Raw genomic sequence first — 27,574 nt, 5'->3', positions numbered from 1 at the left:
GTCAGGTCGGGGTTTTTTTTTAACACGGACGAGAGAGGTGAAGCAGAAGAGTGAGAGTGACACAGAGATTTTCTGAGTTAATTTGTGAATTAGTAGTGCACAAACCAGTGTGTAACTTGTGTCTTATGATTGTTTTCACGACAACCAGTGATAAGAGTGACAAGCTGCATATTGAGAAACGGGAGGATTTTCTACACGAAGTTCAGAGACTGTTTACATTTGTGCTACTGCTAATGCTAACGATTAGTCATCTTGAAGTATAGGCTGGAGGCCGTTCATTACAAGTGAACGACATTTTCTAGTTAAAGTTTGACTCCCTCAGTTGAACTGTTCTAGGGGTTTATCTGCTGTTTTCGACCTGAAGACAGGGAAGAGACTCAGACAGAGCTTGGAGCAACCAGGACTTCTCTCGTGAGTTTTACTGTTTTACTTTCTCTTTTCGTGAGAAAAGAAAAAACCAACGGAGTTCGTGTTGAAATGCTGATCGGATGCTGAGCCTGCTCCTGTGACTGTTGGAGAAAGAACTGGACAGAAACATTAACTCAAGGTATCCTTTATTTTGTTTGCTCGCTGACGAGTGAAACGGCCATTAAGTTTTGGGCCACAACGATCAGGCCTGCTACGGTATTTTAGTTTATAATAATTTTGGTTGCCGGCTTTAGATTGAATTAAGGTGTGTGTGGGCCCACAAAGTATGTTGGTTTAAGTGATTTTGAAGTTGGTACATTGAGGTTTTCTGAATTAATCCATTTGAAGGTTAATAGGGTTTAAAATGTTGTCTGTGCATTTATGGTACAGTATTGACCGTATTTTCCTATAAAAAAGAGAGACATTTTGTGTTGAAGGTTTAAAAAAGAACATTCATATTCTTATTTCATTTTCTTAATTTGTTGGAGATAATAATTTCTTTGAGTAAATAATTGAGATATATTTTTCTAAAACCTTGTGTTGTGTTACTTTATTACTGGAAAGAGGTTATCATTTTATTCTGAAAAAGACACATACAGACACTTATGGTTTAAAATTCTTTATTAAAACTATAACTTAAGAAACGTGAATTCATAGGTAGGTTAGAAAAACATTTCATGTGTGTACTTTAAAAGAGAGATCAAGATAACATTTAAAACTGACTACAGTAAATCAGGGTTAAAACACATTTGATAAAAACCTTTAAAGAACCCAAAAGCTCTGCCCTCATCAATACACATACTGAGGGGAGCGCTACATATATATAAATAATGAACACCAGGTTTGTTGTGACTTGTAGGCATATACGTGCAGTGCTGCATAAAATAATATTAACTATAGCCCGGCGGCATATTCGTTAAAAAGGAACATATCAGTAACACTACACTAGAGAAAAATATATTGATTATCATATGTCACTTCAAATGTTTCCATTCATTATGACGTTATGAAATGAGATTGGAGTAAAAACATGAAGCCTAATGCACAGCGCGACTGACTCAAACTCACAGCGCATGCGTGCAGAGAACATTTACTGAAGCGATCGAGCCGCTCCAAACTATGAAACATCATTGTTATCATTTACATTTACATTTAGTCATTTAGCAGACACTTTTATCCAAAGCGACTTACAAATTAGGACTAAATTAAGCGAGTCATCATGAAGAGGCAAAAACAACGCAAGAAGTGCTCAAAATGCGAGGTTCAGGCATTATTCAGAGTAGCATAAGCCCGATAAGTGAGGTTTTAAAGGGAAAGGGAAGATTTTTTTATTTATTTATTTATTTATTTTATGAGGTTAAGTGCTCACGGAAGAGATGGGTTTTCAGCTGTCTTTTGAATGTTGTCAGGGATTCTGCATTCCGGATGAGGGTGGGGAGAGCGTTCCACCAGCATGGAACTGTGAATGAGAATGTTCTGGAAAGTGATTTTGTGGCTTTCTGTGATGGAACCACGAGACGTCGCTCTTTGACCGATCGTAGGCTTCTGGCAGGGATGTAGACTCGTAGGAGTGAGTGAAAGTAGGAGGGAGCTGAGCCTGTGATAGATCTGTAAGCAAGCGTCAATGCCTTGAACTTGATGCGAGCAGCGAGAGGTAGCCAGTGCAGAGAGATGAACAGAGGAGTGACGTGGGCCCTCTTGGGCTCGTTGAAGACAAGAAGAGCTGCAGCGTTCTGGATCATCTGTAGAGGTTTAGTTGCACATGATGGAAGTCCGGCCAGAAGAGCATTGCAGTAGTCAAGTGTAACATATGCTTCTGTGAGGAATAATGCAGGAAAGAGGGCTCAGTATTGCAACAACCATCTGACCGTCGCTGGTTCACTAAGGAGCTCGTTGTGAATGAAACAAGAAATAAACCACCAATGACCGAAATTAGAATGCATATAAAAAAATATATTTGCAAATTATAACTGACGCACAACACATAAAACAATACAACAAACACTAAACAACAACAACCAATAACAACGATGGCCACACTCCTTGGCCTCTCTAGCAAGAAAAAAAAAAAAAAAAAAAACAAGGGGAAAAAAACAAGGGAAGAAGAAAAAGAAAAAGTCCTTTTGTGCACTCCTTGTTCAGAGAGCAAGATTCAGTTCATATGATCCTTTATCTGGTCCATGTTCAGAACTCATAATTCAGTTCGATTTATACGGTTCTTGTCCAAAAACTTATGATTCAGTTAGTGGTTCAAAATAACCAAAAAAAAGTCTTTATGTTGGGATCCAGCTCTGGCATCCAATGGCAAGGAAAAAAAACAAAAAGAGAAGGTCCTACCAGTATCGGCTCGCCACCTCTTACAGAGGAATCAGTGGGGGTAATAAAAAACTGACCTAAACAAGGTCAAAAGAAAAACACACCATAAACACAAATATCAAAAAAATATCAAAAATAATAAAGTTCAGTGACTAGTAACATTTCAGGAGTAAATCCCATCAATACTTCATACATTTCATTTCAAAGTAAATAATTTCAATCATAATTAAAACACTTTCTCAATTTCTTAGGGTTTTTTCAGTTGCGCAACATAACAAATTCATCACCGCTTCACCAAAAAACGGCTCTGGTTAGCACTAACATTAGCGCAGTACCAATTCTCTATATATGTAAATGGCTTTACTTAGCAGTGACGTTAGCACGTTAGCGCTCAAACAACCTCACATTACTAAAGAACGGAAAGGAATTTCCGTACACCAGTCAATGTGAGGACAGTTTAAACATCACACTAGACGGAGATAATAATAAAATTCAAGTTTGAGTTCTCAAACTCTTAAAATCAAGGCTCAAACAGCGGTCCTCCTCGGGAGAATTAACATTGAAACTATAGGACATCGCGAAACCGAAAGTAGCGATTCCAACAAACAAACTCACTTAAACACAAATGATGCCGCTCACACTAAAGGATGCAAACGGTAATAAGTGTTCGAAACTCACCTTCGAGTCTGAGAAGTTTCCGTTTAATTTCCACAAAGTTATTATTAGTTTTCTGTGGGTCATGTAATCACCCAAAAAGCACAGTCCACAGCTGGGAGCATTGGAGGTGAAACAGGAAGTGCCGTAAAGGCGCCATGACTTTATTAGAGCGCCACTAGTGGCAGGGCGAATCACTACACAGTGGGACAGGGAAAAGGGGGAAGGCACTGGGAAAAACAGACAGGAAAAGGCCTGGCTACAGGGTCCCCCCTTAATCTCATGTACGTCCCTGTTCATGGACTGGCTGGCAATCACGGTGACTGACCAGAGGAGTTTAAACAGTCCCCTCCGTCATCCATGGTGGCGAGGGAGAAAACTTTTCCCAGTCCATCAAAGAGTGACTGCATACTTTTCAACAGCGGATGACCCAGATCGCTGTACTGGAATCGTTGGGGTGGTCGTCTGGCTCGAGTTGAGCGTCGTAGAGGCTGATCACCTTCGAAGGCAAAGTCGGAAGGCGAGTTTTCCTCAGGAACAGGTGAGTCAGCTGAAATGTTGATCTCTGAAACAGGTGAACTAGAGGATAACTCATCAAGGGAGTCCGCTCTCGAGATTGACTCAATAGGGGAAATGGGTTCTGGAGCTTCCAGAGCTACGGGCTGTGTCAGGGGCTCCAATTCCGTTCTTTCTGACTCAGATTCAGCAGCAGATGCTGTGAGTTCCCTCCCAGGTGCCGTAGATGATAGCACCTGAGATGGGTCCGATGGTGGCACTTGGACAGGACTGGTCACTGGACGAGGTCTTGAAATGTCCATGGTGGTAGTGAAGTGGACAGGATCATATGAACGTGGCTCATACCAATGAATTGGCAAGATTTCGTCATCGGATGACAATTCAACCTCAGGATCTAAGTCGGGTAAGACTTGTTGAACTGGCTTTTTGACAGGTACTGGCCGAACTTGAGACGCAGCAGGTAGGTACCCACAGGGAAGGAGTAGATCTCGGTGTAGAGTTCTTAATGGTTTGTCCGCGTTCTCAGGTCTTAGAGTGTAAACGGGCAGGTTTAGGGACTTCTTAACTACCACATAGATGGTCGATTCCCATTTGTCGGCAATCTTATGTTTTCCTCTGAGCCTGACGTTACGAACCAACACACGATCTCCAACTTCCAATTCAGATGCAATGATGTTTCGATCAAACCGGGCTTTGTTCCTCCGCATTATCTTCTCTGCATTTTCAGATGCTAGATGATAGCTCTTTTCAAGGTTCTCCCTCAGCTGTTGAACATACTCCGAGTGGTTCAGGCAAGGTTTGGAGACAGGGAGGCCAAAAGCGAGGTCAACCGGGAGTCGGGGTTGGCGACCCAACATAAGTTCGTATGGCGTGAATCCGGTAGTATCATGTTTTGTGCAATTGTATGCATGTACGAGAGGTTTAACGAAATCCTTCCAATGGGTTTTTTTCTGGTTAGACAGTGTACCGAGCATATCCAACAGGGTCCTGTTGAATCTTTCTACTGGATTGCTTCTTGGGTGATATGGAGTTGTTCTTATCTTCTGGATTCCTGTGAGCGCACAAAGTTCCTTTATTGTTCGAGATTCAAAATCTGGACCTTGATCACTGTGGATTTTCTGGGGGATACCATAGTGAACAAAGAAATTTTCCCAGAGACATCGCGCCACAGTTTTTGCTTTTTGATTTGGGGTTGGTACAGCAACTGCATACTTTGTGAAATGATCGGTAATAACCAGGATATCTTTTGTTTTGCTTTTATCGGGTTCTAGTGATAGAAAATCCATACATACAAGTTCGAGTGGATGTGAAGTTCGGATGTTGACCAATGGTGCAGCCTTTTCTGGTGGTGCTTTGCGTTTTGTACACCTCTCACATGTCTTCACTTTGGTCTGCACATCATTAGCCATCCGAGGCCAGTAAAATCGACTCCTGACCAGATCTAAAGTGCGTTCAATGCCCATATGGCCCATTTGATCGTGCAAGCAAGACAGGACATCAGCACGACATTCTTGCGGTAGCACCAGCTGGTATTGGACCTGGGACCCGAACTGCCTTCTTCGTACAAGGATGTTATTTTGGAGCTCCAATCTATTAAACTCTTGTAAGAGAAGTGGCAGCCCTGGCAGATCCACCCGCAAGGAGGGTGGTGGTGACTTGCCAGTCTCCATCTGTGCGATGACATGTGTGAGCACAGGGTCAGCACGTGGTTTGCTTGCAATCTCAGCGGGACTCAGTTGGGGAACCACTGCGGATGCAAACTGCTCGTCAGCAGTGTAGCTATCCGGCAGGCTGTCGGTGGACATTGAAAGAGAATGCACAAGGGCAAAGCTGGGGGATGAATCAGGGAAACTGCATACCAGTTGGCGATCAGAGAGGGCTTTCACTGTCTGTTGATGAATGCATATGATGTTTGGACTGTCAAGATGTTGCTCTGTGAATCTGAGTATTCTCTCCTTCTCCTTCTGAGACATCAGATCGTTGGAGGGATTTCCATGGGGTCTACGTGAAAGACCGTCTGCATCCGCATTCAGCTTGCCAGCTCGGTAGACGATCTTAAAGGAGTATGTAGAGAGCGCTGACAACCAGCGGTAACTGGTGGCATCCAGTTTGGCAGAAGTGAGGAGGTAAGTCAACGGATTACTGTCGGTCATGATGGTAAAGTCTGTTCCGTACAGGTAATCGTTGAACTTCTCTGTAACGGCCCATTTCAAGGCAAGAAACTCCAGTTTGTGTGCAACAAGTAAGGCTTCTGTGGGTTGGCAAAAGCAAGCACTGGAGCAGAAGTGAGTCTATCTTTGATGGTGTCAAACGCTTCTTGGCAGGCAGATGTCCAACGTCCCGCAAATGGTTCTTTTGGGTTAAGGTATTGTTCTGGCTTGACCAAGGGCTTGAGTTTCTTTTGGGATGGTGGATATCCTGATGTAAGTTCATGAAGAGGTTTTACAATAGTAGAGTAGCCCTGTACAAATCTACGGTAGTAACCGGCAAATCCAAGAAAGGAACGGAGTTCTTTCAGATTTTTAGGAACTGGCCAAGATCTCAGAGCTTCAATTTTAGCAGGGTCTGTTTCCACACCGTTCTTGGATACAACGTGCCCCAGGTAGGGGACTGAAGTCTGGAAGAAGATAGACTTTTCGATCGAGAGCTTCAGACCAAAATCTCTGAGCCGATGAAGAACCTTCATCAGTCTTGTCTCATGCTCTTCTAATGTTGGTGCAAAAACAATCAGGTCATCAATAAATACAATCACTTCTTTCAAGTTCATTTCACCCATACATCTTTCCATTAAACGTTGAAAGGTGGATGGTGCATTAGTGACCCCTTGTGGCATTCGATTGAACTCCCAAAACCCCAGTGGGCACACGAAGGCTGTTTTGCATTTGTCACTCTCTTCCATTTCTATTTGATAGTAACCTGATTTTAGATCAAGAACTGAAAACCATTGTGAACCTGTAAGTGCTGTAAATGTCTCTTCAAGCTTTGGAAGTGCGTATGCATCTTTAATTGTCTGTAGATTGAGTTTTCTGTAATCGATTCAGAGTCTGACGCTGCCGTTCTTTTTCCTCACAACCACGATAGGCGAGGCGAAAGGTGAGTCGGATTCACAAATCACTCCTGTCTCAAGCAACTCTTGCAGATGGTTCCTAACTGCATCCAGGTCTTGAGGATGAATGGGTCGAGGTCTTTGTTTGAATGGTGTCGGGTCCAAGAGTTTAATTTGATGTTTCACCATGTCCGTTCTGCCAAAGTCCAAATTGTGTTTTGCAAAAACTTCGGGGATGCCGTTTAACTTGGCAATAATTCGGTTCTTCCACTCAGACGTGAGAGGGGAATTGTCAAAATTGTAATTGTACAGTGGCGTGAGCGAAGTGGATGGTACGGACTCAGGGGTGGTATATGCAGCACAGGAAACAGACAGAAAGGCACTGATCTCAGCAATCATGGCTCGAGGAGGGAGGATAACATCATGGTCTGACTCGTTTTTGACTAAAACTGGCAAGAACGCTCGATGGTTAGGGTAATCAGCCAGACATGCCTGTATCATCAAACCTCCAGGTATGGGAAATGATGTTGGATGTTCAACCAGAACAGCTTTCTCTGCTTGCAGGGAATGAGAGGCTGCAGTACCTTCAAGAAAAACAGTCTGTCTGGCTGGGATGGTCTGTGATGCTGTGCTGTGGAGTCGGACAACACCATGATGGTTCTCACTGCTCATTTTGTACCGGTGGTGCAGTATTTTCAGAACTGCACAATAGCCATAAGGAACTGGGTGAACATCAGGAATATGCTTACTGGAGAGGGCATAAACAATATCAAGAGTATTGGTTCCAACCAGGATGAAAGGTTGATGAGTCTTGATGTCAGGCACCACAAGAGCTAAAGTGGCTACATCTACTGAAGTACCAAGGAAATCTGGAGGGAATGTAATGTCAAGGTTAACATAGCCAAGGTAAGGTACAGCTTGGCCGTTAGCTCCTTCGACTTCAAGAAGATCATTTAAGGGTTTCAGTTCAAGATCTGATAGATGAGTGTTATAAAATGATTCTGGAACGGTGGTGACCTGTGAGCCTGTATCGAGGAGACAATTGATTGGAACTCCCATGATGAGGATTTGAGCAATGCACTTAGTGCCAATGAGTCCTTTTGGAAGTGAACAGGGGTTTTGAGGCATGTAGTTGGGACACTGTGATGTGGCAGCCTCCGCTTGTCCCGCAGAAGAGGCTGGATCTAGTTTGACAATTCTAGATTGTTGTTCATACTGTCCCACTGCTCCTGTCGTTGCTTAAGGCGCAACCGTTTTTGTCTCACCAGAGCTGAATTTTCTGATTGGTTGCAGGACACAACAATGTGGCTGTCTTCTCCACATCTAAAACAGAAACCAGCTCTGGGTCTTGTGTTCTGCATCCTTCCACTAGGAGACTTAGAGGTGGGGTTGGTCCGACTGGTGGTTTTGGCAGAGCTGCGGGTTGTCTGCTCCAGCAGTGCTGACATCTGCTGCTGCAGCTTCTTCACTTGCTGCTTGAGTTCGTTGATGGACGAAGTATCAGTGTTGGTATGGCTGCAGGTTTGGGCCTGGAGAGCTGCACGATGCTTGGAGGAACCAATGTGTTTTTTCATCAGGCTCTCTTTGGCCAACTGTCGGTCCTCCTCAGTTCGAAGCAGGAGAAGCAACTCCGTGAATGCTGGTGGGTTCTCCTTTTTCTGATCCAACTGTAGCTTGGAAATTAAACCGTTGTCCCAGCACCCTCTGCAAAATTGTCTCAACAGATGTTTATTAGTTTCTGATGCTGCGATCCCACCTCTTTTAACAGCAGTATTCAATGCGAGCAACAACCGCTGCAGATAACTAGAGACTTTTTCACCAGGGTCCTGAAGTGTGTTCAAGAACTGGGCAAACAGCTCTTCTCCATCTTGCACCGTGGAGTAGGCAGAGTCCAGGATCTGTATATACACTGATGGTAAAGTGTCTGGCTTCAGGCCCTTCACAAAATCAGCAGCGGGAGACAGCAAACTTTCAATAATCTTTCTTGTGATCTGGACTGGAGGTAAATGAACATCAGCCAACAGTAGCTCAATATAGGACTTCCATGTGTCGTAGTCAAGTTCATTCGCGGGTTTAGGCATTTTGCCAGAAAATGGACGAAGTCGGAGTTGGGGTAATGAGTGAGTTGTGAGCTCTTCAGATCTCACAACATGCTCCACAACAACTCTCTGTACTTCTGGTGGATTCAGATCAGAGTGGGAGACACTCACTCTCCCAGCTCCCTCTCTTTCATTTCCTTGAAGTGAAGCTGGAGGTCTCGGATGTTCAGGAACCGGTTGACTCAATGCAGGCTGTGATGGTAGTTGGGCTGTTTCTTCCCCCTGCTGGCCGGGCAAGAGGGTTGCTTGGTCCACACTTAACACTGCTGGGTTTCCTTCATCTTTTAGACCACTATATGGCTCCACTTCAACTGTGTTCAAATGCTCATTTATTTGAGATAGCACATCTTTAAGTACATTTTCCAATTTTTGTCCACTTCGTCTTGCAAGATGCCGCAGTTCATTCATGTAGTCAGGGGAGGGAGCCTCAGCTCCAGCTTGGACTGTGCTTTTAATCGGGGGTAGCGTAACGCAAAATTTTATTTCAGGGTCGCTCTCTGAAATATGCGTGTACGGCAAAACTTTTGCTAGCTCTATGACAGCAGACTGAGATTTGAATTCGACGACCAGGTTTTTAAAAAACGGACAGTGTTCATCATCAACAGTTATTTTCTTGAAACGACCGTATTGTTTCAAAACATCAGAGTTCGTCATCTTTTGCAGTGTGAGTTACACCAGACACAATGACACTGTTCAGAACATTTACCCCAGACCTCTCAAAAAAATCCATTATTGGATTGAATTAATCAGAATACTTAATCAGGAAGAATATTTCAGTTTCATTCAATTAACGAGCTCCTGGCTGGCTCGCCACTTGTAACATATGCTTCTGTGAGGAATAATGCAGGAAAGAGGGCTCAGTATTGCAACAACCATCTGACCGTCGCTGGTTCACTAAGGAGCTCGTTGTGAATGAAACAAGAAATAAACCACCAATGACCGAAATTAGAATGCATATAAAAAAATATATTTGCAAATTATAACTGACGCACAACACATAAAACAATACAACAAACACTAAACAACAACAACCAATAACAACGATGGCCACACTCCTTGGCCTCTCTAGCAAGAAAAAAGAAAAAAAAAAAAAAAGGGGGGGGGGGGAAAGGGAAAAAGAAAAAGTCCTTTTGTGCACTCCTTGTTCAGAGAGCAAGATTCAGTTCATATGATCCTTTATCTGGTCCATGTTCAGAACTCATAATTCAGTTCGATTTATACGGTTCTTGTCCAAAAACTTATGATTCAGTTAGTGGTTCAAAATAACCAAAAAAAAAGTCTTTATGTTGGGATCCAGCTCTGGCATCCAATGGCAAGGAAAAAAAACAAAAAGAGAAGGTCCTACCAGTATCGGCTCGCCACCTCTTGCAGAGGAATCAGTGGGGGTTATAAAAAACTGACCTAAACAAGGTCAAAAGAAAAACACACCATGAACACAAATATCAAAAAAATATCAAAAATAATAAAGTTCAGTTACTAGTAACATTTCAGGAGTAAATCCCATCAATACTTCATACATTTCATTTCACAGTAAATAATTTCAATCATAATTAAAACACTTTCTCAGTTTCTTAGGGTTTTTTCAGTTGCGCAACATATAACAAATTCATCACCGCTTCACAAAAAAACGGCTCTGGTTAGCACTAACATTAGCGCAGTACCAATTCTCTATATATGTAAATGGCTTTACTTAGCACTGACGTTAGCACATGTTAGCGCTCAAACAACCTCACATTACTAAAGAACGGAAAGGAATTTCCGTACACCAGTCAATGTGAGGACAGTTTAAACATCACACTAGACGCAGATAATAATAAAATTCAAGTTTGAGTTCTCAAACTCTTAAAATCAAGGCTCAAACAGCGGTCCTCCTCGGGAGAATTAACATTGAAACTATAGGACATCGCGAAACCGAAAGTAGCGATTCCAACAAACAAACTCACTTAAACACAAATGATGCCGCTCACACTAAAGGATGCAAACGGTATTAAGTGTTAGAAACTCACCGTCGAGTCTGAGAAGTTTCTGTTTAATTTCCACAAAGTTATTATTAGTTTTCTGTGGGTCGTGTAATCACCCGAAAAGCACAGTCCACAGCTGGGAGCATCGGAGGTGAAACAGGAAGTGCCGTAAAGGCGCCATGACTTTATTAGAGCGCCACTAGTGGCAGGGCGAATCACTACACAGTGGGACAGGGAAAAGGGGGAAGGCACTGGGAAAAACAGACAGGAAAAGGCCTGGCTACACAAGCCTAGAAATGACCAGGGCCTGGACGAGAAGTTGTTGCGTGCTCAGTAAGGAAAGGCCTGATCTTCCTGATGTTGTGCAGTGCAAACCTGCATGATCGAGCGGTCTTTGAAATGTGATCTGTGAAGGTCAGCTGGTCATCAAACGTTACTCCAAGATTTCTGACCGACCTTGATGGGGTGATTGATGATGATTCTAGCTGGATGGTGAAGTCGTGCTGTAGAGACGGATTGGCAGGGAGGACGAGAAGCTCAGTCTTTGCCAGGTTGAGCTGCAGGTGATGTTCCTTCATCCATGTCGAGATGTCCGCCAGACAGCTTGAGATCCGGGCAGCTACTGTGGGATCATCTGGTTGAAATGAGAGGAAGAGCTGTGTGTCATCAGCATAGCAGTGGTAGGAGAAACAGTGTGCCTGTGATGTGGTGTAGATGGAGAAGAGGAGGGGACCAAGAACTGAACCCTGGGGAACCCCTGTGGTCAGTTGATGTGCTCTGGATACCTCGCCTCTCCATGCGACCCTGAAGGATCTACCTGTGAGATAGGACTCGAACCATAATTATCATCTACGTTTGAGCAGATATTTACAAACAAAGTATTTAACAATAAACACGGGTCTAAACATTATAATAATCACCATATTAGAGTAAACTCTCATACTAGCCAACTTTTATCATGCTGTGTTTTATTACCGAAAAAACATCCTCGTGTCGTACATTTATATATATTTAGCATTGAAAGGATGCCTCTAGTTCACATTTCAACATGTTTCTGTCTATATATAGGTAGCCTAAATATACATGTACAACATACTGTATATCTAATCGTAATTTTGATTCTATAACCTTCAATTTACCAACTGACTGGAACCTATTCAGCACTTTCCACAAAGATTTAGGATCTTCTTTATTAATCTGAATTTGTTCTTTTATAAAAATGACTTTTTTGCCGCCTTTATAGTCTTCTGACCAAAGTTTATGAGTGCTTTAAATTTTTCATAGACCTCTTGTTTCTTTATTCTTCTAAAAATCGAAAGAGCTTTATTCCTACTTCTTAATAATTCCATTATTTCTTGATTCATCCATGGACTGGATCTTTGCTTAATTCTCACCTAAGGGGGGCAATACTATCCATCACTTTACAAAATAAAACTTTAAAATGTGTCCAAGCATGTGTCAACTGTTAAGCTATTATAAATGTCATTCCATTTGACTCTTTTAATTTGTCTTTAAATAATTCAATGCTATACATTTTCAATGATCTAATCCGTATTATTTTATGATTACTAAATTTGAATCACTACGTCTCCTTGAACAGAAGATAATATAGTGATCACTGATGCCATATTCTATTACTCCTTTTTGAGAAATATGCTTCTCATCAGACACCAGAATAAGATCTATAGTACTTTCTCCACCATCCCATACTCTCGTAGAATTGATTACCATTTGTGTAAAATTAAATAATTTACATACTTTTCTGTATATCAGTATTAAAGTCCCCCATAATAATACATTCTTTTGTCAAAGCATTATGATGATTTAAAATAAATTCAAGTCTTTCATAAAATCTTTTTGATTTGGAGGACGATAACAAACGCCAAACAATATTGGCTTAGTCGCAGGCATTAACAAGTCCAAAAACAATAACTAATATTCAACATTATTAGCTTGTACATTAAAATTTATATCTAATCTAATAAAAATACAAACTCCCCCTCCATGTCTATTGCGATCTTTCCTAATTATATTATAAATTCCTACACTAATTTCATTATCACTTACTGACGAATCTAACCATGTTTCTGTAACGCAAAAAATCCCCACTTTACAATCCCTAAGTAACCACCTTAATTCCTCAATCTTCTGTAATAAACTCCTTACATTTAGATGCACAAAATGTAACCCTTTAACATTAAAATAGTCCTCAAAAGAACCTTTCGAACCACTTAATCCTGGAAAAATCTCTCCAACCCCAACCGAGTCCTCGGCGTCCACAGTGCCCCTTCAGGCTTCTTCACCGTGCTGCTCCCCAAATAGCTCGCCTTTCAAAGCGCCCATCTCGAAACTGGTTCCCGTAGCCGACTCAGCATCCATACCAACCATGCCATCATCCATGCAAAGGTAAGGTATGTTATTAGACATGCTGATATTTGGCTCCACATCACTGCTTGACGCTCGTACCTGTTCAATAGCGATGTTACGTTCAGACAAGTAAGATCCGGAATCCAAAACTTGACCCTTGTTTAAGCCAGGACAAACTACCCCATTAGGACCTGGACAAGGGTGAATATCGCCTGACAACAACAAGCATAAGATAATGAATTTTCAGGCGTTGGGATGGTGTTTAGAGATGGAGGGCCTGGACAAGTGTAGATGTAAAAGGGAAAAAATAATACTTCGTTCGTAACCAATAGGCACAACATCGCAACATTCTTCAGGTAAAAAATTAAAACACTGCTTCTTATCAGTAAAAACTTCTCTTGATGGACACAAATTACAAAAAATAATAAATGTCAAAACCGAGGTCACAATGCCAAATGCACCTGCCGCCATACTTCCGGAGACGGAGGCAGAAATCCTTTAAAGTCACGATTGGTGCCCATTGTGGTACTGTTAAAACACGGGATGCAATTTGTCAGCATCTTTACTGGCCTGGAATGACAGTAGACATTAATAAATGGGTAAGTACATTTGTTTTTTCATTTATGCAACTGCATATCAATATAATGGGAACACCTTTGTTGTTTGCTCCCTACTAACATTCTCTGGGAGATGTAAATCTAACATTTCACCCATTTAAATTTTTCATAATACATTGTTAACAGCTTGTTTTTGATACTCCAGGTTGCTGAGTGTGTCCAATGCCAGGCCAGTGCTGTGACCATAAAACAAGAAGTAGACTACATCCACAAAAAAATATGTTAGGATTTTTCTTTAGATGATGTTACAGGTTTTTCACATTAACAATTGCAGTGTTCTTCAACTGAGATATATAGATGTGAGTTATTTCAAACTGCTGTGTCTTCTATATTAAGGTAAAGCAACCATTTTAGCTACTGGGGATGGACATAATTGGAAAAGTTGCCCTGACTACATCTGGCAACCAGTACATTTGTGGGTAACACTTTACTTGAAGGGGTGTGCATAAGACTAACATGACACCTTCATAATCATGACATAACACATGTCATGAATATGAAGGAGTTTTTATGCATGTTTATGACAACTGTCATTAAGTGTCATTCGCTCAATTATGACATTTTTAATGCAAAGATGACATTGTTTGAAATGTCTTTGTTATGACAACTTGACATAAACCAATACATCATAACATGTCAGTGTCTTTGTCATGACAACTTGACGTTACCAAGACAACATAACTTGTCAGTGTCCTGGTAATGACAACTTGACATTACCAAGAAAACATAACCTGTCATAAATCTGTTATAAAATATGACATAGCAGATTAATTATCAAATTTAAGAAACGACTTAGCTTTATGGGTTAACAGTACATTAAACTGTCATGTGGTTGGTTTTGACATTGGCTGTCATGAGCCCGGCATTATAATTGTGTCATGAATTTATGACCAATTTTTTTTTCTTCAGTGGTACAAATTGAATTTGTCATAAAAATGTCATTAAGTGTTAATAATCTGTCAAATAGTTTTATAACAGTGTCATGAATATTTTTCTTGACCTCAAGTACAGTGGTACACATTTAATTTGTCATTAAAATGTCATTAAGTGTTAATAATCTGTCAAATTATTTTATAACAGTGTCATGAATATTTTTCATTTCATAATGTTTTTTTTTTAGATAATAGACAATTTCAAATGTCTTAAAGAAGATGAATAGGTGTTAGAGAAATAAAATCAATCATCCAATAATAATAATAATAATTAAAATTGATAAAATTATATTTTATTGCATTTGGAGAGCAATTCACCCAAAATTGAATTAAAACAGTGCAATGGTGGGGGTTAAGCAATGCAGCATTTGGTCTATATCACTGCAAAAACAGTTAATTACAGCATCGCACACATTTATATTGTCTTGACATGTTTTTTTACATCATGGATAAGTCTACCTAAGACACCATCATAATGGCGTACACCTAACCAGTGGTGCCACTCTATCATTTTGAGGTGAGTTTTCAATGACTCAGGAGTACGATTTCCTCTACGACGCCATATTTCCAACTTGTAATTCTGCCATGCACGCTCAATATGCTGAGTATGAGCACCAGTCCCTGGATCAACAAAGTGTCTTTTATGGCAGACAGAATACTGACGATATCCGTACTGGGAAAGCTGTCTGTTGTAGGCACGCCATTCATCCGTAAGGATTGATGTTCTAGGTCTGATATGTCGTTGAATTTGGCTTATAAGTGTTTGCCTTGAGCGGTCCTTGACGAGTCTCAGAATGGGTCTTCTGGAAAGACCATCAACCTCTAGCATCCCGAAGACCCACTGGCGTTTACGCCGCCAAGTGTTGCCACATCGGCCACGATGGTACTAAAAAAAAAATAAAACAAGATAAATTCTTTAATAAGGGTTGTGCTGTATTTTTTTATTTTTATTTTCCCAATCATTGGAATCCAGTCCGCTTGGATAGTTAATAGACTGATCCTTCTTACCTGGCTTGATAACAAATAATTGCCCAACAGGTGCAAATGCTTTTTTATTTCTTAAATGTTTCCATTTTCATAATTTAATTTCCTTACAACAAAATATTGTTTCACTTTCATATTGTTCTGTACAAAAGCTGTCATATAGTACAACATAAAAAATATTTTGGACTGTATTTCTTTTTAATAGAACATACTGTAGATTAGCGGAATGCCATCCTAACCTGATTTCAATATATTTTGTTTATGGACTTATTGTCTGATTATAAATGAAGGGTATATTTATTTCTTAATATATTGTATGTTTTCAAACTAAATAAGCTATACACATTTGTGCATTGCAATCTCAACACAGAAGACTGATGAGGACATACACAGCAGCCATATACTGTAAACATACAGTATCAGCCTTGGCGCCTGTTTCCAGGCATTCCCGCTCTCTAACGTCTCTCCAGCGCTTCAAAACTTTTTCTAATATTAACGCGGGTTTTATTACTTGTCTGATCGTAACACTTCATTTTCGAGTTATTTTCCTCCGATCTTTTTGTCTTTTGTATTTTTCCCGTCATCTCTCTTTACATAATCTCAGACTGGCACTGCACTAACATGACAAAACTGATACATGTCAAGTAAAGTTATAGTAGGGCTGCATACAAATAAACAGCCTACCTTTCGTTTGTGAGCAAATTTGCTCTCGTCGATAACAACAAATCGATGTTGACCACCAATTCTCATTCCTCTGATCCTCAGTCTCTTGAGGGCAGCAATGCACACCTTCAAATATAGAAATAACACATCACAAGTTGACTTGTTACAGTGTCTTAGTATGGAATTTTATAAAGTTGAGTGCACCAAATAAGTATGTAGCGATGCTGAATCCAGTTGTCTACAGTGGGTTTGGACTTATCAAACACTGAAATCAAATTTTTCACATTTTACTTTTTTTACAACTAATAAGTAATGCAACAACCTTTCTGAGTACTTTTGTCATTCTTGTCAGTGTCTTTGAGCTTCCTGCTATACCGTCAGTGATTCAACTGCAAACCTTGTGCAAACCTGTAGGGAAGGAACAAATATTAAAACACCTAATTAGAGTCACTTAAAATTCCTGCTATACCGTCAGTGATTCAACTGCAAACCTTGTGCAAACCTGTAGGGAAGGAACAAATATTAAAACACCTAATTAGAGTCACTTAAAATTGTACTGTTGTTGCATTGATGGCCTGGCCTGCATAATTTCCTGTCACTGAACTGGGTAAAAGCAAACAACCCTTTGCGAAACAAAACTAGCCCCCTCTTTATTTTGATTCAAATAGTATAATATGACATTGGTGTAAAAACTTTTCTACCACTGTTTGGCACATCAACAACATTTTTCTGGTGAATTCTGAAAATGGAGTCTGTGTATTGCAATATGCAGGGCTGAGTTGATGTTGATAAATACACAAGTATAATTCACACACTACAAATCTTTAATGTATTTGTATTTAAGCCGTAAAAACTGTAATATTTAAAATTTTAAATGTTACATTTTAAGTTTATAATAAGCTTAGGTTTTACATGGTTTGTAATGAAATATGTATTGAACATTTGTAATTGCTTCTCTGTAGTTTTATGATATGATCTTATTATGCATTATTATATACAGTATATATATATAATTTTTTTTGTGTGTGTGTGTGTGTCATTATCTTCAAGGATTACAGATGAAAAATATTCTTGTTGGCTAATTCTGACACATTTACAGTATTTATTATTTTTGTGCACTTTACTTGTCAAATAAATAAATACTGTACCTGTACATAAACTCAAGCCATTTCACCAAAGGGGTGTGAGAATTGGTGAATATTGAGCCATTGCGCACAGAGAGTGGGGAACTTTTGTGACACTTACAGACCCTACAGAAAAAGAAGGCAAAATGCAAAAAAGTATAACACATGAAAATATCAAATATCATACTATTGCAACCTGGATAAAACATATTGTTGTGACTATCCAAAACATTTCACATAATAATGCTAATTTCAGACTTACGGGCCATTAATACAATACAGGTGGACTTCATCCAGACAGATCCACTTCAATTGTGCAAAATATAATAATAATAATAATAATAATAATAAAAAAATAAAAAATATATATATATATATATATATATATATATATATATATATATATATATATTGTACACAACTGTTTTCAACATTGATAATAATAATAATAATAATAATAATGTCTAGTTTCAAATAAGATAGCAATTTCATTTCATTAAATTGTTTATGTATTTACAGACAGACAGACAGACAGACTGGCTTACCATCGTAACCCATCGCTGCGATCGCATTTTTCCAGGCGCATGCTTCGATTGCATTTTGGACACTGCATCCTACTTTTCAGGATACCCCATTTCTGCATCCATCTAACTATTCTTCTTTTTTTCGTGTTATCATAACTTCTAATATTTTTTAGGAGTTCTTGCAATAACCGCGTCATCTGTAACTGCTTTCTAAGCCAACAAACCAAGCAGTCTCTGTCCTGTTCCACATTCAAATGTCGTGCCACTTTACATTTTGGCGCCTACTGGATGATGCAGTTTATAATTGTCGTAAAACATACCATACGGACAACATACAGGAGCATCAAAGAAACGAAGTACCCACAAAGTTCTCTATTTGAGGTAAGCTAAACATGTAACATTTGTATTTTATTTAGGAACATTGACATCATCAGTCTTTACTGTTCTAGCCAAAGTTGTACAGAACTGTTAGTTTACGAATGTAGCTGACATGACATGGTGTTTGTGTTCTTTGCTTTGCACAACTTTATTTAGATGAAAACTCGTTTCAGCAAAAGAGCACATGGTGGAGTGATGGAGGTCAAGGAAGGTAAAGAAGAAGTACAAATTGTGGATGATGCGATTGCGAATGAGGGCCTACAACAAGATGTGGATGAGGTCCCTGTTGGGCCAAAGAGAAAGAAGACAGTCAAACATTCCCCGAGGAAATTATGTAAGTAATTTTTGTGTTAATACTTTAACAACCAGTGCTTAATTAAAACCTGTAGCTTAGTGTTCTAGCCACTTTGTCAGCAGATTGGCAGCATGTGTTCAATCTGTATTTGGCTGATTGTGGCACATCATATTTCCTATTTTTATTATTTTGTTGATATTGTATTTTTTGGTAATTGTAGCATAATAGTGTTGTCCCAATATTAAAATTGCAACCAGTCCAAATACAAGTAATTTTACACAGTTCTCCATACCAAAGTAAACATGTTTAATTTAGTTTATTGTCAAAATTATGTCTAATAATAATAATAATAATACATATTATTTATGTTTTTGTTGTTATTGCATCATGGATATATAAATATATATATATATATATATATATATATATATATATATATATATATATATATATATATATATTATATGTATAGCCAAGTACTTGGCTTTTATTTTGCAACATGCATTTAAATAGATGCACTCTGTTTTAAGAACACCAGGACATATGCTTTTAAAGGAATAGCCCACCTAAAAAATAAAATTTGCTGATAAATGACTCACCCCAGGCCATCCAATGTGTCGGTGACTTGCTTTCTTCAGTGCAATACAATTGGTGAAATGTAGTTTTCGTTGAAAAGTCAAGCAGCACCAAAAATAATCCTCACAATTTTAGCTGATACACTGAGGTCTTATTAAGTGGAAGGATCTTTCTGTTTAAAAATTTAATTTTATTTACAACTTAATGATTGACATCATTGCTAGGCTCTGAGCAAGGGACACTCTTGGGATGGGAGAATATATATACAAAAACATTTGTTTATTTAAAAAAAATGTGCAGTGTCACCAACAGGAATGTTGGAGTTGGCCAAACTAAAAGAACAGACCAAGATGGATCGACAGAAGATTGAACACCTCGAGGACTGCATTAAATACCTGGAAGAGGCCAACAGTGAGCTAAAAAACGACAAGGAATTCCTGCTTTCACAAATTAAGGGAGCCCCCAGGGCACCTGCATCTACTGGAAAGTCAGGTACATTAGGAACACAATTACCGTTATTCATGCAGTTTCATTGATTCATAATGAGATGGTTTCTTACATTAAAGTTGCCCATTACTGAACTTGTCTTTCATTTTTTATATTTGAATGAAAAGCAGCTGCTACCATGAACTTAGTTAAAGGGATAGTTTAAGCCAACATTTATATTCTGTCATAATTTTCTCTCATTCATGATGTTCTAAACCTGTGTGACTTTCTTTTTTTCTGGATATAAGATATTTTGAGAAATGTTTGTAAACAAAGAGTTTTGGCTGCCATTAACTTCCATATGGACTAAAAACAAAAACAACACTGAAACATTTCTCAAAATATCTTCTTTTGTGTTTCACAGAAAAAAGAAATTCATACAGATTTTGAATGAAATGAGGATGGGTAAATGAAAACAAAATGTTTCATAATAAATAATCATATTTAGCCTTTAAAGCAGACAAGAACAGACAGTAATTTCCACGCTGATTCAGTGTGCATCCTCCACCCAGGCTGGTTATGTTTGATTTAGGCTGTCAGATATGAAAGGACACAGCTTACTGTGCTGGTTCTTGTAAATTGAAAGGAGAATGCACAGTGAACCAGCAGGTTAAGTATAATTCTTTCATATCTGCTGTTGCCTGAAAAGAAGCTGACACGATTAATTGCATTTGCTATTACATATCTGTAACAATGACAGACAATTGCCAGGAATTCCCAAAACTCACATCTCCGCTCCGCCACCTCAAACATCTCCCAGAAGACACGTGTTACTCACCATTTTACAGAAGCATCTCAGGCATACCACTTGTCCCAGAACCTCCCGCATTTCGATAGCGTTTCCCGGATGCAGAGAAATCGCAGAGTGGGATGTCTGGCATCTTAAAGAACATTAGCTGAGATTAAACCTACTTCTAATACTGCAAGGATGACACTATATGACTTCATAAAATAAGTCAAATCTAGAGAAAAAGTGTCTCTTTAATATTTGTATTAATTAGGACTGTCAACTGATTAAAATACTTAATCACAATTAATACTAGTTAATACTAGTTAATACTAATACTAGGAAAGCCCTAGTTTATTTATTTGTTTGTATTGGTTATTTTTTTGTTCAGTGACCACAACGGATGGAATCATCCGCCGCTACAAGAATGCCCTTAAGAGATTCACCAAGTTTGGATCCATTAAAAAGGCCTTCGCCAAGATTAATGTTGACCGCAACACAATTGCAAGAACAGCTATAATTGCTGAGCTAGCAATCACATATCCAGACACATTTCAGGAGCTGCTCCCTACAGACGAAGTCAATGAGAAGATCTCAGAGTTTGCAGAGCGCTGCAAGAGGGCTATGACAAAAGAGATGGCTGAAACGATCACAGCAAAGAAAAAAAGTGGACAACTCCTCCCAATAATGTACAAGTACACCTAATTTTTTTTACTTCTCCTGAACAAGTTATCCTGTTGTTTTCCCTCCAAAACACTAAATATATGTGTTGAGATTATTTTGTAACCCTCTGTTTGAGGAAGCACAGGTAATTTTTTTTTTTTTTTTTTTCATTCTATGTCAGAAAATGTCAGAACCCTCTGTGTGAGGAAGAGCAAGTTCTGTTGCTTGTCAGTTTATGTATTGTGCACATACATAAAGTTAAGTAAAATCTTTTGACGTGTCTGTTGCATTTTGTTAAGGTATTTAACATTATTTGACCATATAGGAATACCACTTAACATTTAATGACAAGTTAAACTCGTACCACTGCAGAAATATATTCATGACACTGTTATAAAACTATTTGACAGATTATTAACACTTAATGACATTTTAATGACAAATTAAATGTGTACCACTGTACTTGAGGTCAAGAAATATATTCATGACACCGTGTCAATATATTCATGACACCGTTATAAAACTATTTGACAGATTATTAACACTTAATGACATTTTTATGACAAATTCAATTTGTACCACTGAAGAAAAAAAAATTGGTCATAAATTCATGACACAATTATAATGCCGGCCTCATGACAGCCAATGTCAAAACCAACCACATGACAGTTTAACCCTGGAGAACCCAAGAACCCTTTTCTTCTTTGGAAAATTATGAACTATGCATTAAATTACTGCTATAAGTTCACTGAACACCAAAATATCCACTTTTTCAATTTTAACCCTTTATTCCCTAATTTAGGATTTGGGCCAAATTTGACCCATTGGGCTTTAGGCGTATTAGGATTAGGGCCAAATTTGACCCATTGGGCTTTAGGCGTATCATGCCATCCTGGTACAACTCAACCTGTTCACCTTGAAAGTTCATGTCAGGCAACTCAAAGCCTTTGTTTCGCCAACTGTAAGTTTTTGCGGCACGATTTGGCTCCATCTGTGGGCTAGCAGTCTCGGCAAACGGCACATCTTCATCATTGGACAAGTCACCGTCTTAGGCAAAAGATTCACCACCATCACTTTCATGCGGTTGAAACAATTCATCAATTCATCGCTATCGCTGTCCAATTCAGGGCCAAAGTCACTATCATAAGCTTCAAGTTGCTCCAATACTTGTCTTACAGTGATCTTTCTCTGTTGCTTTCCCTGTCCTGAAATGGGAGCTTCCATACTCCCTGAAAAGATATACTACTTTATTAGTCTCTGGCCCTGTACTACTGAGGTAACTTATTAAAATATATTATACTAATGAAATTATTTCAAGGCTTTAGCCAAATACAGGCCTGTCACCATTCTCCATCAAAGTCACTCAAAGAACCAAAGGGTCATTTTTGACCCGACATTTTTTTAACCCATACACCCAGAGGGTCATTTTTGACCCATTGTTTTTTGAACTAGCTCAGAGTCGCTAATTTATCCAAAAAGAATATAAAACGTACTTCTAGGCATTCTGCAAGCTAATACTAAATAGATTAACAAAAAATACACAATTTTACCAACCGCTGGTTTGCTGAGATGATGATTTTGTTTGGGAAGGTTTCCAGCTCAACAAAACAGCATGTGGTCAGCCATCTTGTAACTACCACTCTGGCACTTGTGAGTTCAACATTCATCCACTAGGTGTCTCTATGCAGGGGCCAGAAGTGGCACTCTGGGCTTTTGAAGTTAAATTTGAAAAAATAAAAAATTGTTTGTTCATTTTGGGTAGCAGCAATTAACAGCGGGCAAATTTGACCCCGTGGGTTCTCCTTAATGTACTGTTAACCCATAAAGCTAAGTCGTTTCTTAAATTTGATAATTAATCTGCTATGTCATATTTTATAACAGATTTATGACAGGTTATGTTTTCTTGGTAATGTCAAGTTGTCATTACCAGGACACTGACAAGTTATGTTGTCTTGGTAATGTCAAGTTGTCATGACAAAGACACTGACATGTTATGATGTATTGGTTTATGTCAAGTTGTCATAACAAAGACATTTCAAACAATGTCATCTTTGCATTAAAAATGTCATAATTGAGCGAATGACACAATGACAGTTGTCATAAACATGCATAAAAACTCCTTCATATTCATGACATGTGTTATGTCATGATTATGAAGGTGTCATGTTAGTCTTAAGCACACCCCTTCAAGTAAAGTGTTACCCATTTGTGTAATGGTGGATTACGTCACCAAATGGAGTAAAGCATATCCAATGCCAGCTAAAACAGCCGAAAACATGGTTAGTTGCATCCAAGTTTTTCTACCACTTTGTTGCCCCCATACACATTGTGACTGACCAGGAGCAATAATTTGTCATTCAGGAATATAAAAAATTGCACAATTTCATGTTAAGTTTTAAGCCAACATATAAGATGGTTCTGCAGTAAATGTACAAATTTTATAATACAATTTATTACAATATAACAATGGAAAACATGGTTAAGAGCAAACATTCCCTTGAAAAATTACATATCAACAAAGACGTGTGTGCTGTGTTGGGAAACAAATCATGTTTGCCGTATCATCCACAGACAAATGGACTTGTGGAGAGACTAAATGAATCAATTCAGAAGACAGACAAAAACTGTTTCATCCAACAGATTGACAGAAATATTGAGGATGTTACAGACGAGGAGGTGGTGTCAGAGGCAACAAAGCGGCAGGACAAGATCCTCACCCATGTTAGAGAAAATGTTAAAAAGGCCACCCAAAATCCCAAAGGCTCCAAAATATGCAAAATTTGGGACAAAGTGGGAAAATAGAGAAAGGGAGGGAAACCGGAACCAAATTGGGTTGCAATTGATGGAAAAAGTGCCAACCTAGAGACCAATTATACCAAAAAACAACATTGACTAACTAAAACTGTTCAAAGAGCATCAGCCACGTGACCCAACACCTGCTTCAGCTCTCACTCCAGCACCAGCTCTTTCCCCAGTACCAGCCCATGCTTTGGCACCAGCTTTTCAGCTCCTGGATCAGCCATAGCATACATTCACAAAGATGAGTTTTACAAAATATTACTTCTTCAGAAAACGTAGTGCATTTAGGGCAATCTTTTTGGCTCTACCCGGGGATAAAGAATTTTCAGCATACAAACTTGTGTACAATAATCATTCCATGTCTCTTTCAGATGCTTGAAGTGGGATGAAGGCTAATGTACTGTGGTCAAGGATTGGACTATATAAAATATTCTATTGGGACATTTTACAAGCTGGACCTGGAAATGAGTGGGAGAGTGAGGTAAAATATATAAAAAGCATAATAATTAATTATAGAGTCAATTGCTGTTTAAGATCACATTAAGAAACTTTACATTCAAGTGTATAAGATACCGTTGCTAATCCTTCATATACGTCAATAGATCATCCAGCATCCTCCCAGTATGAGCCAGAAGAAAAGACCCAGCTTTGTTGGAGTCGACCATGCGGATGCACTTTCTTTATTCAGGGAACTGCTTTGCTAAAGCTCATCTCAAAGCAACCGCTCCTTTCACAAAGGAAGAGGAAGATGACAGTAGACATTAATAAATGTCTGCATAGTTATGCAGGACTGTGATGGCCTACTGGGGGAACTTTGCACACACTGGGTCTCCGAATGGTCCCGGTCTGACACACTGGCCTGAATATGAGGATGAGGCAGAGTATCTCTGCATTAGGCTGGAACAGAAACACGGCAAGAACTTGAAGGGAAAACACTCCATGTTCATGACCAAGATGCTTCCAGATGTAATACGACAAGAAAAAGCACTTAGAACTATATAAAAAAAATATCTAGTCAAAAAATGAACACAAAAGCACTTGAATGTATAAATAACAAAAAAATAACTGATTTAAATAGTTTACCTGAGAAAATCAAACAAACCTAGAGTCTATTTTGATGCTAAAGTTTGAATTTGAGTAACTTTAATCTGTTTTGCACTTAAAAATAAAAGTTGGACAACATTTAATAAAATGGCATGGAAACAGAAAACTATTATGGCTCAAAAAAAAAAAAAAAAAGCATTACACAGACACATTTGCAATGACTTCTGTGTGGAATGGGAAAAGACCAAGATTCAGGGTTACTATTATTTTTTAATTTGTTTTACAGTCCATTGCAGTTTGTTGTTTTGTTGTATTTCTTTTAGTGGGACCCGGTCAACTACAACCATTTTTGGTGTGGTCAATAAAAACCATCACTGGTTTCTGGTTGTATTCTATATTATAATTATTATTTCTACTTGCATTTAGGCATGGTTACATGTAACCAGTATTCTCTCAGGCTGAATATGTTTTTTTGCATAAACTTTTGATGTAAGGCACATAGACGTTGTGCAGTATCAGAGCATATTTGTATGTTGCGTACAAGGCAAGGCAAGTTTATTTATATAGCACATTTCATACACTATGGCAATTCAAAGTGCTTTATAGAAAGGAATTAAAATAATCACAAAATAAAAGTAAGGAAAATTAAAAGTTATAAATAAAAATTAAAAGAGATATGATACAGTTATAAAATTAATTAAAAGAGTAAAAAGATGATACATAGATAAACTTCTCATCTGGCAAAACACCGGTGTATCATATTTTTCACAACTCCTAGTTTTACTCTGAGATTTTCCCATGGTGATTACACTGTGTCTGTGGTGTTCTTTCAGCGCGCCCAAGAAATCTATTGGACATCTTTTTTATTGGATTTTCTCCTAAAATCGGACAGGAGGAGCTCTAGGACTGATTCACCGTGTAACCTCGGGTTCACTGCCCCGTCAGTTCAAACCCCAAAATCCCATTTGTTTGGAAGCTCTAGGAATGGAGTCGATCCAGTCCACACCCCACAGATCCTCGAGTTTAATCACGTCAAACTCACTACTCCACCACAGACCCAGGTCATCAGCAAGTTTTCATCTCTCTTACCCAATTCTCAGTGCCATTTGAGTTCAGTTTAGAGTAAAAAGGAGGATGCAAAATAAAATACAGTTTGATCAGTTGGACGTACAGTGGCACAGAACTCATTCAGTAAATGCACAGCTAAACAGATGTGTTTTGAGTCTGGACTTGAATGTGACTACTGTAGGAGCACATCTGATCTCTTCTGGAAGCTGGTTCCAGGTGCGGCTGGCATAATAGCTAGTATAAGATGTATTCTTTCTTCCTTCATCATTTAGGCCATGTATCCAAGAGGAAAAACGGCTTTACTGCTGGATCTGCTTGGAAAAACAACAACAACAACAACAATAAAGATGAAAAAATGTTGTCGCTTGAATTCTGCAATCTCTTGAGATGCAGACATGTAAGAGGCTGAGAATTAGCTGAACATATACTAGTTTAATTAGTGGCACTTAGCCTTCATTTTAAAACCTTTATTTGAATATGACAACATTTAAATAAATTAATAAATTAACATTGTGAGTTATATTTTATAAACAATATTGTCAACAATTCAAACGAATTCTGCAGTCGAGCGCAGTTGCTCTCCACTGACTGCGCTGATCAAAAGCATGATGGGAAACGACTTGCTGACGACACAGCTTAATGCTCATTGGTTTAAACAACCATGATGTAGGCTATTGTTCTCTTTTACAATGTTTCATTTTAAAACTCTGATATCATGTTTTATGTGTATACTTATGTGTGAATATTCCCATCTGACAGTGCGATCTCTATGGGTTATGCAATGTAATTTTATAAAAAAAAATAAAACACATGTCTGTATTAAAGAAAAAATGATTGATAAACATGTATTTGGAATGGAATTAAATAAGTACTTTGGGTGTCTTGGTCATTATATTTATTTTCATATAAGAGCAACAGAACTTTACATCCAGTTTTTTTTTTTGCCTGCGCTTTTTTCACTCCTCCCCCTCACTGCAGCCGCCTACTCTCGCATACATTTCAGGTGAGGCAAGGCGCATCTCAAACAAGCCTAATGACTCCCTCAACTCACTTATTAAGACAGTGACTTGCCTCCACCTACTGGCAGTTTTAGTTTCACATTTAAAGTAGCCTACCCTTTAATTTGAACGTTAAAATTAGAAATCAGTTCATATTTAACAATCTCATAGCTTTATTTATGCAATTGTAAATGCTGTGTAAATATATTAATGCCAGATCTGATGCCACTTCTGTGTCACCTCTGCACTGCAAAGATGGATTTTGATTTAATGATTTAATTTGACTGGTAACAGTGATATTGTGTAATTATTCTAATAGAATTTTATTT

At 38.7% G+C, this 27,574-nt stretch overlaps 1 protein-coding gene and 1 long non-coding RNA gene across 2 annotated transcripts; both read left to right on the top strand.

Moving 5' to 3' along the window:
* On the top strand, nucleotides 1-27,119 carry LOC311080904. Its single transcript, XR_014605739.1, has 3 exons — nucleotides 1-547; nucleotides 24,507-24,616; nucleotides 24,738-27,119. It is a non-coding gene; the product is annotated as an uncharacterized lncRNA (long non-coding RNA).
* LOC311082011 (uncharacterized protein) lies at nucleotides 18,480-21,521 on the top strand. Its single transcript, XM_084112757.1, has 3 exons — nucleotides 18,480-18,923; nucleotides 19,761-19,952; nucleotides 21,065-21,521. The coding sequence occupies exons 1-3, from the start codon at nucleotides 18,746-18,748 to the stop codon at nucleotides 21,376-21,378; spliced, it is 684 nt and encodes a 227-aa protein (XP_083968883.1). The 5' UTR covers nucleotides 18,480-18,745; the 3' UTR covers nucleotides 21,379-21,521.
* Nucleotides 27,120-27,574: the final 455 nt, after the last annotated feature.

Source organism: Abramis brama (assembly GCF_963993115.1).
Source record: "Abramis brama genome assembly, chromosome: 4".
Lineage (NCBI taxonomy): Eukaryota > Metazoa > Chordata > Actinopteri > Cypriniformes > Leuciscidae > Abramis > Abramis brama.
The sequence above is the reverse complement of the archived record's forward strand: the minus strand, read 5'-3'. Positions and strand labels throughout refer to the sequence as shown.

Excerpts from the sequence above, each read along its gene's own strand:
- LOC311082011 (XM_084112757.1), top strand. The coding sequence starts at position 18,746 with ATGAAAACTCGTTTCAGCAAAAGAGCACATGGTGGAGTGATGGAGGTC. Across the intron at positions 18,924-19,760 it reads ACATTCCCCGAGGAAATTAT|TGTCACCAACAGGAATGTTG; the intron begins GTAAGTAATTTT and ends AAAAATGTGCAG. Across the intron at positions 19,953-21,064 it reads TGCATCTACTGGAAAGTCAG|TGACCACAACGGATGGAATC; the intron begins GTACATTAGGAA and ends TTTTTTGTTCAG.